This window comes from Barbatula barbatula (genome assembly GCF_947034865.1).
Source record: "Barbatula barbatula genome assembly, chromosome: 12".
Taxonomy (NCBI): Eukaryota; Metazoa; Chordata; class Actinopteri; order Cypriniformes; family Nemacheilidae; genus Barbatula; species Barbatula barbatula.
Genome location: NC_136775.1, coordinates 11,332,289 through 11,347,109, shown reverse-complemented (window position 1 = coordinate 11,347,109; position 14,821 = coordinate 11,332,289). Strand labels below are relative to the sequence as shown.

Sequence of the window (14,821 nt, the reverse complement as noted above, 5' to 3'; positions counted from 1 at the left end):
ATCATAAGTGATACTCTAAAATAGCCTACTTATCAGCTAAAATACAGATTTACACTCTTATCATAAGCATGCCTAAGATGACCCAAAACCGATATTTCATTAAACCTTTGTGGTACAGTGATCGTGAGGGTGAGAACATGGAAGGAAAAGTGGAGGGAAAATGGTGCACCGCTAAATCTCACATTGGCTCTCGTGCAATCACAGACAACGTGAAGTCAGCCGTCGCCTTGGTTACCTTTGACGTCACATGGCCCAGCCTTGTCTCGGCTCCTGGGGCTGGTCTGATTGGAGGGAAACCCCGTGGATTAGCCCGATAGCCCGTGAGAATCAGCTGTGAGCCGCGGTTAGCTTAGCTCCAACAGGACCATCGTTTTCCCAACACTCAGGTAAGAGAATACGCCAGATCGGGATAAATTCTAGGCTCGTTCGGTCAGTCCGACTGAGCAGGGCCGTGTTTCTTTCTTTGAGATGTAAAGCAATGCCGATGGCCGACACACGGCGAGTGACTAAGTAGCCGATGATGCTAACGTGTTGAAAATGAACAATAAGCTTTTGCTTGGCATATCTAGGCCGCCCCTTTTTGTTTCTTGCTGTTGGTGGGTTGTCTAGTGTGGTCGATCCTACAATAGAAACGCGTAACTTAATATTAAACGTTTAATGCTACGTCTCTGGATATCCCTTCGTTTGATCATCGATAAGCGTGCTTCAGTGTTAGCCCTTATGTATCCTTATTAAGCATTTTTGTGTAACAAGCCGAAGCTATAGTTCTCATCACTTCCGCCAATTCAGTCATAATTTATGTAGTTTAATCGAGTAATTTTTTTTACCGTTACTCTAAGCGAACTTTAATCATTATCTATTGTTTCGGGTCATGTGGTTTATAGAATCAGGCGAGCTTTCTTTCTCTCAACATGTCATGCATGTTGCGATCGAGTCATCAAGCCTGACAATCAGCGCCATCCTTCGGTTTATCGTCTCGTTAGTCCCATGACTAATTTACACTAAACACGTGCAACTTAAATCATATAAAAACGAGTTTGTGGGTTCTTAGTATTACAAAAAACATAGACGAACCGCAGGTTTCTTGACTGCGAGGTCAGTCGACCATGGCGGTGGGCAGGGCAGACATCGATTCTTATGGCTTAGCCAACATGCTAACCCAGTTGAACATAAAACAGCGTTGATTTCTTTACAATTTCGTTAGATTCTGGTCAAATACGCAATACATTTCCCATTCTGTCATATTCCTATACTGTTAAATAAGTAAGAGGAAATTCTTTTTTTGGGTTAAGCTTTGTATAGTCAGCTAGTGACCGATGCACTCCGATAAAGCGATATTCACTAATATTGTGGTATTTCTCTGTTCTTGCAAAATGAATGAATGAATTTATTATGAAGACGTGATGTGAAAAGCGTGTAGATTGGTAACTATGGGAACTGGGCGTGGTTGGCGAGAAAAGCACATCCGCATATTTCCTCGCGCTGTAATGCCCCCCGGGAGGGCACATACTTTTGGCATAGCTCAGATTTTCTTTATGTAAATATGACACTTTACAACACTCTGTGGGTTTATTTGGCTTTTGGATTTTAACCCTAAATGCCTTTCATTTTTTTAAATAATGTTTTATTGAACCTTTTTCTATAACAAAACAATGTTACAACAGAAACTTAACAAAGAAACACTTAGATTAATGAAATGAGAGAAAAAAAACATTTCCATGGCTCGAAACAGACAAGACAAAAATAAAGAATAATAATAAAACAGATCAAGAACAAATACATGAGAGGGAGTTACACAAATAATATAAATAAAAAAAAAATTACAAATTAAATAGGTTGAAAAGCTTATAATCAGTGCAAATTTTACAAGTCCTTTGTGCTTTCATATTGGAAGAAAACATAATTGTTTTAAATACAGTTTTATCTCTTGTAGAAAAACTATAAAAATAGGTTTGTTATTAGAAAATTTACATTGATGTTTATAAAATTTACACAGAGAAAGAAATAGGTTGATTATAAAACAAGCATTTTGGTCACCTTCAAAAAATCCCAAAATTACAGTTTTGGGGGCCTTTCATACTTTAGGCGACAGTAATGGTGCTCGGAGATAGCAGTTAGCAGAATGTCGAAAGCTATTTGTGATGCACAAAAGCAATAGATCATGCCAGCTGCCAAAGAGTCAGAGGAATTTGGCATTTAAGAAGTAAATATGTGGCTTTAGCAGAATAAAAACAGTGAAAGGAGTAGTTAACCCAAATAGGAAAATACTGTCATAATTTTCTCGCCTTTGGTATCCCACATTTTGCCCTCTGTAGCTCCAAAAATCATATAAATTTAACATTAAAGGTACCGAAATGACTCCAGTGTGTCAATTATGTCATATTTTGAGCTTTAGGAATCGATACATTGAGTATTTATGTAAACATACAGATCAGCGTGTTAAATTCAAGACGGCATGTTGATAAATTTAGTTGATACTTGTGATCAGATGTTTTTTCATAAGACAAAGGGGCCACGAGAGAATTTTTGGTTTTGTGCGAAGTGTTACTTTTATTTTTATAATTTTTTAGCAATTCTGTAAATATGATATAATATATTAATTTAATAGTCAGTGGGGTCCAAGAACTGGATTTCAAATATCTTTCTCTGTGTTCATCAGAACACAGAAAATGATTCAGATTTGGAGAAACTCGAAAGCGAGTAAATGATGACTGAATTTTTATTTTTGGGTCAACTATCCCTTTAAGTTCCATGTAGTGCATTAGCTGAGCATTTTCTTGGACTAAAATCCTTATAGTGCAGGTCGAGTCATCAATATATTTTTTCTAGGAAAATTTATTAAGAATGTGTGTCTGATTGAACTCTTGTATATCTTAAAATCTGACTCTTTTCTTCTCAGCACTGAGCAGCCATGGACAAGAGCGAGCTAGTGCAAAAAGCCAAGCTGGCCGAGCAGGCAGAGCGCTATGACGATATGGCAGCCGCTATGAAGGCCGTCACTGAGGGTGACACTGAACTGTCTAATGAGGAACGCAACCTGCTCTCTGTAGCTTACAAGAATGTGGTGGGTGCCCGCCGTTCCTCCTGGAGAGTGGTTTCCAGCATCGAGCAGAAGACTGACGCCAGCGACAAGAAGCAGCAGATGGTCAAGGAATATCGAGAGAAGATCGAGAAGGAGTTGAAGGACATATGCAATGATGTCCTGGTAAGGAACTCTAAAAAATTCAAGACTACAGTGTAAAACATTGCGTATATCTTTTTAGGATTTTGTCATACATGCATCTATGTTCAACTTTTCCAACACCTGAGTACATTTATAAAGCAAAATTCTCCTCCCTGTTTCTTTATTCCAAGTGTTGGTGGCTAGGGTAGGTTAATAATCCTGCTTGCGTTAATTACTCATCATGAGCAAGGACCTCTTTCAGCCAAGCCTATTAGTCCAGGCCTGATCTCATTTGTTCCAATATACACACAGGTGTCCTCTCTTCAGGACAGTTATCTTACGTTTGTTTGTCATCTTCTCCACCTGTATAAAGCTGTTTTATACAGGTTCTACATTACAGTATCCATGTTATACTGAATGTCGGTTACTAGGTTTCTGCCACATTATTTAACCTGACTTACCTGAGAAACATATGTCAGACACAAAAAAAAAATTCGCCCCGTTTAGGTGTTTGAAGTTCTTTTTTTATGCTTTTATTGTCATTCTTCGATTCCGTTTCAACCACTTTATGCAAGTGATGTCAACCAATAACAAAAACTTTGCGACTTGTTATTATTATGCATAACGTTTCAATGTTTTATACAAGCAAACATTACAGGAGATTTGAGTTTTCTGTCCACTTCAGGCTCCCCCTCCTGCCAAAATCTGAGTAAGCAAACATGGGCGCTAATTAGCTTTTAGCAGCTCTGGTGGGAGAGTGAAGAATATGTAATGAGGTGTGGGAAGTGAAGAGGACTCCAGAGAACACGAGGGAACCTTTACTCCACAATGCGGCTGTGGACCGTTCACGGCTTGATCGAATGCTTTGCATAATCTGGTTGTGGACGCAACCCTTAGTGTCCATTAATTCAACCAATATGTTCGTGACGAAAACCCAGTGGAGTCTTTGTGGTTGTGTGGGCCATAGAAGACCACTCATCTCTTCCTGAGCTTGTAGTACACTTAAACAGAGCACTCAACCCCACTGTGATTGAAGGACTGTTAAATTATTGCTAGGCTGTTTAAAAACGAGTGGACCAAATAAAGACCTTAATCACATCTCACTGATGTTTCGTTGTGATGTCAGACCTATTCATCTTGGAAATATTTGTTTTCTTATCTATCTTCGTCACCAGGTCTTGAGCACATGAGCTCAAACCAAAGAGAACGAGGCTGTGGCCACGGCAACCTGAGTCAGATTGACAGTGTTTGAGGGGAGGGAATACATTCACTTTGTGCACGCATAGCATGAAAGGGGCTTGTGATGCTGCACAGGTTGACTCGCCTCCCTAATCCCATAATGACAGTTGCTGAGCTCTTGTTTTTTGGGTCAGTGTACTGCGACTCTGAACATTTAGGCTAAAAAAACAGAAAATTGTACCTTCAGCATGTTAACACAGGAATGTAGTGAGAGTGTGATGTCATGGGGTGAATTAAAGTGTATTATGTAACTGTTATATGGAAATCTTAACTGCTCTTAGAGTTGTCATTAAGCTTTGAATTTGTTACATCACCAGCAAACCATTTTAGCAGAATTTTTGCAAATTTCGTTTATCATAAAACGTGAAAGTTACATGCACTTGCCTTTCTCACCTTTTGTAAAACAGTCTGTCTGTTTTCTCATACTTCCCTTTAAAGTGATTAATTCACCCAAAAATAAACTCTGTATCATTATTTACTCACCCTCTTGTCATTTTAAAGAATTTCTTTGGCAGAACACAAAAGAAGATATTTTTATCTTTTTTTAACCAAAAAACTGCTGTTGAATGGACACTAAAGCTATGGTACCATAGCTTGGGTACCAACATTCTTCCAAATATAATCATTTGTGTTCTGCATTTGAAAGAAAGTAATACAGGTTTGAAATGACACGTGGATGAGTAAATTACTATTTTGGTCTTTGGTGAACTGTCACTTTAACAAAATATTTAGCTGGAACATCACAATGTGTCATTTTCATTGTTTTAGAGGAGGAAATGTGCTGTGGTTGGTGGAAAGTCACACTTTATCATCACACATAAAATAAAGAAACATCTTGCCTGCCACAAGCTGCTGTGATCTCTCATCTACAAGTCTTGACTTGGTGCAAAGAGAATGGGGAAGCAGATGGTTATGCAATACTGTTACTGTCAATATCTGACAGCTTGCTTTATGAAATTTAGCATTGCTGCCCACTGTTGCACATACAAGTAGGTTGCTGGTTAATCAATGACATGTAACGTTCAGATTCAAGCATTCATTTGCAAACGAATGCCTTAACGGTTCTTCCAGTTATGGTGATGCAAAGCCTGAAAAGACCCGTTGGTTTTAATTTTGATCATACTAAGGCCAACAGTTAAGTTACATTCGCATCTCTGAATCAACCAGAATGACCATGGCAGCATCAGTTGGATAGTACAGTACAATACTTCAATTTTCATACCAGAACTTGCATTTGTTTTGTAATGGCATCATTGAAGAGTTAATGGATTGTATTGCAATGACAACCATGTGGTTCTGTTCAGCGCGGCGACAATCAGGCCAGTCGAGCTGCGAACGAGCCCAGCAAGCTCAATGACCTAGTTCCACATGCTGTAGCTCATACAACGTAGTCCATTTTCCTGTTCTCCCCTTCCCCCTTCATGCTTAAGATGGTCTCAGAAACATCTTAAGACCTGCTGTCCTGTCAAAGGCTCCCAGGCCCCCAACAGCAATCTGAGGTTGTTGTCCCAAAATGCCTTGAATTCTGAAATTCTAGGATAAATGATGGGATGTCTGTGTGTACTGTAAATCGTACTGGAGACATTTTACTGTGACTGTTTACTTGTTACTTGTAACGGCGTGTAGCCAAACAAGTTTTACAGAACTTTGTATATTATCTCTCCATCTTGACTGTTGACTTTCTGTCCTGCTCACGACTACTTCCCCTTTTCCCTCAGCACAAACGCAAACTAGGATGCTTGACCGTTAAAATCTGTGTTTTTGTTTTGTTACAGGTCCTTCTGGACAAGTACCTCATTCCAAAGGCAACCCCAGCTGAAAGTAAAGTCTTTTATCTGAAAATGAAAGGCGACTACTATCGCTACTTAGCGGAGGTGGCTGTGGCAGAAGAGAAAGCCTGTAAGTCTTTACATAACATGATGGGATTGTGGGGGGTTAGGTTCACTTTCAGTTGCTTAAGTCTGATGAACAATGTTAGCTGGATAATCGTATAGGCATCTGAGAAATTTTGTGTTATTCTCAAGTCTTTGGTTGTGAATAGGAATGTCTGTCACCTGAACGCACCAACTTCTGCTAAAAATGTAACTATTTCTGCAAACTGTTGACATGAAGCCAAACCGGAAAAGGAAGTAGGGTGGTGGAAATCTCTAAGAGGATCCTACAAGCCCATTCATGAAAACCTCAAAGACTAATTTAAGAGTTTTTGGGGGTTTAAATCTGAATCTCGTTCAGTACAAAGACCCCTTATCTGATGTTAACACAGTTTTATGGCAAGCTAATAATTCTGTTTCAAAGCTCAAAGTGGTTTGTTCTTTATTGTCTCAGTCATGATAGAGTGAGAAAGGAAGAGGGTCAGAGTGTGCATAACAGGAAGAAGCTTGTGTCTCACTTCCTGTGCCAGGAGGTTGACAAGCTTTCAGGGTGTGGCTCTGGGATTCTGTTGTGGGAAAGGGAGAAAGAAAAAGAGGGTCTTTAGGTCTGCAGAGGAAACGGTTAGCAATCAGATTTCCTTCCTTCATTGGAGCAGGTGCTGACATGTAAGTCCACCCACCTCGCGAATGAATGAGAGCCCATGTGTGAGCGGAGCATGGATTCTCCACAGCCTGCCGGAATTCTGTTCTGTCTTGTTTAGGAAATGTCGGAATTTTTTTATAAGTATGCATTTAGATTGATCACAATTTTTATGGCTTTTGAATAAAAATCTGTCTCTTCGTAATTTTAATGTGGCTCGTCATGTCTGTTAACTGTCATCATTTACTCACCCTCAAGTTTGTTCCAAATCTGTATACATTTCTTTGTTCTGATGAACACTTTGAAAGATATTTGAAAGAATGCTTGTTACCAAACATTTTTGGTCACCATTGACTATCATAGTCATTGACTACCAACCCTTTATACATTTCTTGGTTCTGTTGAAGATATTTTGAAGAATGTAAAAAAGAAAGCCTTTCTAGGGCACTTTTGACTACCATTGTCATTTTTCCTACTATGGTAGTCAATGGTGGCCAAGATATGTGAGATTACAAGCATTCTGCCTAATATCTTTATCTGTGTTTATCAGAACAAAGAAATGAAACCTGTCCCTTTAAGTTTTATGCAATGCATGAGCAATGATAGCAGAGACATGCCTGTTATCTGGTTGAATGAATTGGCTAGTTGTGCTGACAGTTGTCTGTTCTCTCAGTGTGGAAAAGTTTGAAAGCTGCTCATTTACATGTTGTAGCCTCACCCTCCTAGTGCCCAGTACAAAAGCCTTGTAACAGAATGCCATACTGCAAAGTTTGTGCTGCCACGCCCCCTAGTGGTAAAGTTTTATTTCACAAATTTACAGAGGACATCAGAGGCCCCTTTTTCTGGTATATTTCTTTAGGGTCTGGTTAAAATTCTCCAATGGTGGTGTAAAAACAGTTTACCGTGTCTAAAACAGCTCCGTCACCCCAAGCCGTGATAGCTTCATTGTCCTATGCTTGCTAAAAAAATATTGGCTAGTTAAGCTACCTGTGGATTAAACGGGTGGAAATGTTAGCAGACTATAGATATATGGCTTGTAGGAGGTCGTATTCAAATAGCTAGCTATCTACATAGATACAGACTGCAAATTGAAACCGCTCACTGGATAACAAGGTTTCAGACTCAACTGACCGTGTGTTTTCTGAGCTGGCAGACACACCAGATGCATCCCAGTGTGAAATATTTAAATGTTTGCTTTCATAAACACTAGTGCACGGTAACTAACTTTTTATTCAATCCAGGATTAATTGAAATATATTCAACTTTTTTTTTTGTCTTCAGCTATCATTACCAATTCACAGGAGGCCTACAAGGATGCTTTTGAAATAAGCAAGGCAGAGATGCAGCCCACACATCCCATTCGTCTCGGCCTGGCCCTCAACTTCTCTGTCTTCTACTACGAGATTCTCAACTCGCCTGAGCAGGCCTGTAAGCTTGCCAAAACGGTAAGACTAACATTTTAGACCCACAGTTAGACTTTGAATGCTGCGTACTCTTCATATACCCTGATGTAACCCATCCCTTTGGTTTATGTGCCACCTGCTTCCTGTAGGCTTTTGACGAGGCCATTGCAGAGCTTGATTCACTGAATGAAGAGTCATACAAAGACAGCACATTGATCATGCAGCTACTGCGGGACAACTTGACAGTAAGTTTTCTCTTTGCTAGCATTATAAAGGTTAGAAATGAGATGTTCTTGAGATTCTAGTTTGCCAAACTGGATCGTGCTTACATTTGATGCTGCTTAAATCTGATTAAAAGTAACTCAAAAGACATGTGATTACATCAGATTTGTAGTGTACCAAAACAAGCAGGTTCTTCAGTGTTCATGACTCGGTCTCCTGTTCTTTCCTCCTCTTCATAGCTGTGGACTTCAGATAACCAGGGAGACGGCGATGATGCAGAGGAGGGGCGGGGAAACTGAGTCTCGCTCTGTCAGTCCTTCCCGTTATTCACCTGCCATTGTTCCAGCTCACAGTCAACACTGAGACCACCTCATCGTCAACTTTTGTCTCTTAGTTCTTTTACTCTTGCGCCGCCTTTGCTTTCTTCCTTCCCTGTCATTGTGGGTTTTTTCTAAGGATTTGTGTCATGGGAAGTGGATGGGAGGGGTTATATAGCGGGTGGGAGGGGTGAGGCATGGGAAGGGGCTATGGTTCGTCTGCTGTTAACCTTGATTTCTCCGCAGGGAGTTCTAGGTTGTTTCATTAGCGAGGGAGGGCTCATGCAAAGTTGCAAGTTCAATCTTTTGTTATACTGTATGTAAATCCCTGTCAAAGAGTAATTGGCCTCGATGATTATATACGGCAGTTTAGCATTTGTGTTTCATCAACAGCCCTAGTCCTAAAGCATACGTGAGGATAGCAGTGCAAGGCTACAACTAAAGTTACAACGTAAAACTGCTGGCTCACACATCATGGGCAAAAAATACATTCCATTTATTGTCACTCAAGTTTTCTTATTCCAGGCATTTGGTGCCCTGCAAAAAGCATTTACCTATTCCCTATTAATTACGAGGTATAGTGGACCCTAAGAACAAAGAACAAATAAGCTTTGTTATGTTACCGTTTGACTGTACAAGCAGAGCAGTAGGAAATATCAGTGCAAGTTATTTTTTGCAGAAATTTGCTTTCATTTGTTTTTTCCACAATTTCCTTTAATTTCTTTTGATACTTGCCTAAATTGCATGTGGCTATGAAGTTGTTAATATGGGGAGGAAATGGGGGTACTGTTGGGCTGGCTAGCTTTGTTTCATGCCTCTGGAATTTTCATACAGAACACCTAAGCATAAATGTTATTTGGAGGGAAAATATGTAATTTCATGTAAGTGGAATAAAAAATAATTTAACAGTTTTTTGGCTTTGTTTTTTTGTTCTGTTTAATAAACATTTTAGAGTTTTGTCTGGCCACATGGAATACATAAACTGATGCAAATCCAATATATGCGACACGTGTTCTTGGAAAGCCAGTCAGCATAAAATCATTATTTGCTATCTTTTTTTATAAGAGTTGGGAAGCATGGATTCTTTGATTTTGGTTTTATTACCAGATTTTCACTTGTAATGAAAAAAATTATTATACATACACTGGTAAAAATAAAGGTGCCTAAAAGGTTATTAACAGTGATGTGAAATCAAAAATGGTTCTATGCCAAAGAACCATTCAGTCAAAGGTTCTTTAAAGAACCATCTCTTTCTTTCTTTTATAAACTGAAGACCCATTCTATGCCTCAAATCACCTGCAGTACTATTTATACTGTACTTTTGCTCTTTCACGACCTCTTATGGCAAACAAAGAGCATTACAGGGTGGTTTATCAAATAGGCAAATTACTTGTTGCCAAGAAGAGAAATGGCAAAGTTTTACACTAATGTAAGGTTTGGAATAGAAAAAGAAACAAAACCTGTTTATTTTTAGGTTTTGACATGGATACATGTACACTCTAAAAACTCCTGGGTTTTTTCTTTAACCCATTTTCTGGGTTATTTGTGTTGGGTTAAAATTATGGGTTATTTTTTCAGATAGTAACCATTTTCTGGGTTAAAGGGCTAATATTTTGACCCAATTCCTGGGTTGTTTAGGTTTCTGGGTTATTTTTCATGGATTAACCCATATTCTGGGTTCACGGCTTCAATTAAGGAATGCGGAATTAAGATAATGTCAGTAGGCTACTATGTTATGATTGTACTGTGTAATTAAATACAACCGTTGATGAGTCTGCAGTCTGAACACTTTACCTCGGAGCGTCCGTTAACTGAATGAATTGAGAATATCACCAGAAAATACAACAACATCAGCAATTGTCATTCGCACAACTGATTTCTGTAAATTAATGTATCACTAAATATATATTGCAACTCATGGTGAAGTCAGTATATACATTTACGACGATTTGAGACAAATAAGTGTACATTTAATATAAAAGCTATGTACATGGCGCTCTGTGGTGCTGCAGGATTTTGAACGAGGTCCTTAGCCGTTGCTAAGGGGACACAATGTTAACCAGCTGCGCTGTGCTTATTATATTAAACAGTGCTCTACTGGCTTAACTAGTGAGATTTAAAGAAGCCTGTCATGTCTTCAAATTGTTGCTAACCTCTATTTTGCTATGTTTTCTCGAGGTCATTTTAAATGGACTTATTTGTCGCTGATAAGCTTAATGAGTGGAGGCTGTCTGAGATGATTGAGAATTTTAGAAGTGAGCCATTTACTCTAACTGCCTGGTTGTTAGAGCGTTGGGCTTGTGATCAGAAGGTTGTCGGTTCAAATCTCAGTGCCAGCAGGTCATGACTGAAGTGCCCTTGAACAAGGCACCTAACCCCTGATTGCTCTGCAGTAATGTGCCACTGTATAAAACTACTTGTAAGTCGCTTTGGATAAAAGCATCTGCCAAATGAATAAATGTAAATGTAAATATCATCTGTCTATACCTAAAAATGTTCTTTAATATCTTTAAATGCGTCAGTGCAAGATTTTGTAACAGTCACAACTTCTTCGACAGTGGGGAATGCATATCTATTATAACCCTTATAGTTAAAATATATTTGTGCCTTGTCTTTAAGCTGTTATGATTAATAATCGGCCAGATATTTACCTTTGCATTAATGTCATTATTACACCTGTTAATGAAAGAAAAGATGGACAGTATAGACTGTCATTCACACAAAATGTGTAATGCTTCAAATAACCACATTAGTTAAATAGCAAATTGGGCCACGTTTAAAAAAACAACAACCACAGCATTCCCTTAAAATTGATTATTTTGTTAGCTTGATAATCAAACAGTGTCTGGTGATTGGTTTACAATTGTCTCAACTTGTTAACAATACTCATGTTGTCTTGTCTTTCAGGTGAAGACATAGATGAGGTGGCATTTCTTCTCTAAGATGAGGACACTATCAAAAATCTTAATCTTAAAAAAAAAATCTTAAAAGTCCAAGTGTGTGTTTTTTATAATGAATTTAATTTAATGCAATAAAAATGTAAAAGTGCTTGAAGTGTGTAATTGTCTGAAGGTTTATTTCCTGAAATAAGGGATACTGGCATAGTAACCCAAGTTGGGTTATATTTGACCTTTGGTTAAAAAGGGACTAATTTCAGATATTGGGGTTGTTCTTTTGACCCAGAAGTTGGGTTATTTTAACTACAATGTTGGGTTATTATAACCCAACATTTGGGTCAGGTATTTAACCCAGAAGTTGGGTCAAAAAAAATAACCCATTTTTCTGGGTTGAAATAACCCAGAAATTAGTTGGCCCCAGTTTAACCCAGGATTTGGGTCAAAAATAACCCATTATGGGTTATTTTTGACCCAGGAGTTTTTAGAGTGTACTTGAGTGTGTAAGGGGTTGCAATTTCATTTTCTTTGTCCAAGACAATTAAAAAGCCTGAGGCATAAAGGATTTATGGAACCGTATTAGTGTCTTGAAACTAAATTCCATTTCGAAACCTAAACCCTCGTCATCTTGAAAGGAAAATGTCTGTAAACACATGTACACTGTTACACACCAGTTTGGGAGAAACTGGTTGCTCTGACCTGGGGTGGTTTCATCTACATAATGATTTATTACACACTCAGTTCAAATCTATTAAATTTATTGAAAGAGTAAAATGACTGGATTTTTCAGTTGCAAAGACAATAATTATCCATGTAAACGTTTCTGTAAATACAAAATAAATATAATCTAACAAGAACTCTATACAACTATGCTCACATGTTCTATATTTTCATATGCAGGAGGAATCTTACAGAAACATATCGCTACTGTCCTTCTGAAACCTTGTTTCTCCATATTTGGTCATTTTTATTATTTTACATAAATCATTACAATTAGTTACTGATGTTTGTAACTTGTTTTGGCTATATCTAATCATTAAAGGTATTAAAACATGCTTTTAACTTTGACATCACAGTATCTAGTCATTTAAAATGTTTTTTTTTTCCATTTCCTGAAAAGCAGTGAATTTGGAAATCCAAGATTTTGGAAGGACAGCTATGATATATGAATATCTGTAGTTGACTACCCAAGAAGAACCATGATACCCTAAAGTTCAAACTGCTGCCTGTACAATAGCATATAGTAGTAGCCCTATTTGAAACAGACTGCTCTCATACACAGTTTTGGCACTGTTACACAGATTTCCTCTACAACAGGTCAGACCCATGGTTATACTGGATTGGCCAATCTGTGTGGACAGGTCGCCTCTACAAAAACTTCCGGTGGCACATCCTCTCATCATCATCATCTGTCCATCAGCATCAACTGTGGATAGATAGATCATAGTCATTCTGGAGCTTTGAGAGGACAATGACGGATGTATTATATTTCCTTTCAATAATGAGCCAAAAAAGTGTTATTTTGAGTCATCAAGTAATACAACACTGTTTCAGTGCCTGCAGGGGTGTGTGCAAACAAGACTAATAACATGGTTATGACGTGACAAGATGTCCAAAAGTTTTAGTTGTATGGTATGTAATAAACAATGTTGAACTTGGTTCGAATTACACCAACATGTCATACAAGCTGGCCGTGTGTTTTTTTCTTCTGTCGAAAACGGATTCAAGCCATGTATTTATATTTAAAAAGTATATATATTTTTTTGTGTTCTTGGAAAATTACTAATCGTTTTGCTAGACAACACCCTTATTCATCGGCTGGTGTTGTGTATAGCTGCGATGAAAGAATTTTGGAAAAGAAATTTGGACCTGTTGAAGGACCCTGGAAAGCTTTCCCCATAATCCTCAATTTGTTTTCGACAGAAGAAATGAAGACACGGACGGCTTGTATGACATGTGGGTGAGTGAATTATCATGACATTTTAATTTAAAAGTAAACTATACCTTTAAGTGCTTTATAAGAAATGTAAGTGCTTTTAATTACTTTTATATTGTCTTGTTTTGCTTGTGTTTGAATACCTGTAGCTTTGATGCAGTGATCTTCACCATCGACACATGCCAAAGTTGAAGAGCAATCCCCTCCATTGCAGGTGTAGCACATTATACCATTTGGAACATTTTTGGGTGATTCTATGAAACAAAATAAATTTAACGAAATGACATTGACCTCCAGCACAGTATTTAAACTTGCAGTGTAAAGTATTTCATATAATAATTGGACATATTTTCATTTAATGTCACAAAATACCATCCATTATTCTACTGTGGAAAGTACCTGGCTCGCTCTGGTTATTGCACAGGTTAGTATCACAGCATTGGTTACTTATGACTGTTTTTGTAACTCCTAGGTTCACAGATGCAGTCACACATTGTTGAGGTAAAGAGCAGTTCTTCATAATCATTTCAGCCAACTTGTTGTTACCTACAGTGAACATTTACACACAAAGACTGTAAGATTCTGTACTCGGAAAGGATTTGTAAGCAGCATTTTAAATTCTGGAGTGAACCTCTTGCCTGCCTTAATACGTACCCATGTAAGATGTGGTTTTCATGGTACCGCACTGACCGACAGCACACTCCACTTTAGTTTGAGTGCATTTTAATGATGTCTCAGGTATGCAATGATAACATGTCAGGGAATTTACTAAAAATTGAAATGTATATATTTATAAGAAGATAATAAGTTTTGTTGAATTGTCTGATCACAACATTTCATAAAAAATACATCAATGCAATGAATTTTTAGGAATACAAATATATTCCCATTGAAACTAAATCATTATCTACTTATTTGTTAAAAGTTTGAAAGTAATACTTATACAGTACATTTGTCGCAACAAAGATCACACAACTCCTCCATAACTCGGCATATCACATACAATTTACAAATCATTTAGGCCTAACGTCAGAATGTGTATAAAGTATTTACCTTTGTAGAAAAGTGTGCTCATCAGAATAAACAGAAGACACTGTGCCATTTTGATTTGTGCTCAGACTGAAGCAACTGTGTGT

The 14,821-nt window shown here is 38.0% G+C and overlaps 2 protein-coding genes across 2 annotated transcripts; one reads left to right on the top strand and one right to left on the bottom strand.

Moving 5' to 3' along the window:
• Positions 1 to 200: 200 nt before the first annotated feature.
• Positions 201 to 9,766, top strand: ywhabl (tyrosine 3-monooxygenase/tryptophan 5-monooxygenase activation protein, beta polypeptide like). Its single transcript, XM_079470015.1, has 6 exons — positions 201 to 386; positions 2,900 to 3,205; positions 6,178 to 6,301; positions 8,195 to 8,358; positions 8,466 to 8,561; positions 8,778 to 9,766. The coding sequence occupies exons 2-6, from the start codon at positions 2,912 to 2,914 to the stop codon at positions 8,835 to 8,837; spliced, it is 738 nt and encodes a 245-aa protein (XP_079326141.1). The 5' UTR covers positions 201 to 386; positions 2,900 to 2,911; the 3' UTR covers positions 8,838 to 9,766.
• Positions 9,767 to 12,492: 2,726 nt separating this feature from the next.
• negaly6 (neuromast-expressed gpi-anchored lymphocyte antigen 6) lies at positions 12,493 to 14,821 on the bottom strand. Its single transcript, XM_079470426.1, has 5 exons — positions 14,739 to 14,821; positions 14,340 to 14,453; positions 14,085 to 14,231; positions 13,829 to 13,939; positions 12,493 to 13,175 (listed from the first exon to the last, which is right to left on the bottom strand). The coding sequence occupies exons 1-5, from the start codon at positions 14,785 to 14,787 to the stop codon at positions 12,964 to 12,966; spliced, it is 633 nt and encodes a 210-aa protein (XP_079326552.1). The 5' UTR covers positions 14,788 to 14,821; the 3' UTR covers positions 12,493 to 12,963.

Bases quoted from the DNA above. Each gene is read 5' to 3' on its own strand.
- ywhabl (XM_079470015.1), top strand. From the start codon at position 2,912: ATGGACAAGAGCGAGCTAGTGCAAAAAGCCAAGCTGGCCGAGCAGGCA. The intron at 3,206-6,177 runs GTAAGGAACTCT...GTTTTGTTACAG, and splicing joins ACATATGCAATGATGTCCTG to GTCCTTCTGGACAAGTACCT. The intron at 8,562-8,777 runs GTAAGTTTTCTC...TCCTCTTCATAG, and splicing joins TACTGCGGGACAACTTGACA to CTGTGGACTTCAGATAACCA.
- negaly6 (XM_079470426.1), bottom strand. From the start codon at position 14,787: ATGGCACAGTGTCTTCTGTTTATTCTGATGAGCACACTTTTCTACAAA. The intron at 14,232-14,339 runs GTACGTATTAAG...TGTTCACTGTAG, and splicing joins GAAAACCACATCTTACATGG to GTAACAACAAGTTGGCTGAA. The intron at 13,940-14,084 runs GTACTTTCCACA...TTTGTTTCATAG, and splicing joins CAATAACCAGAGCGAGCCAG to AATCACCCAAAAATGTTCCA.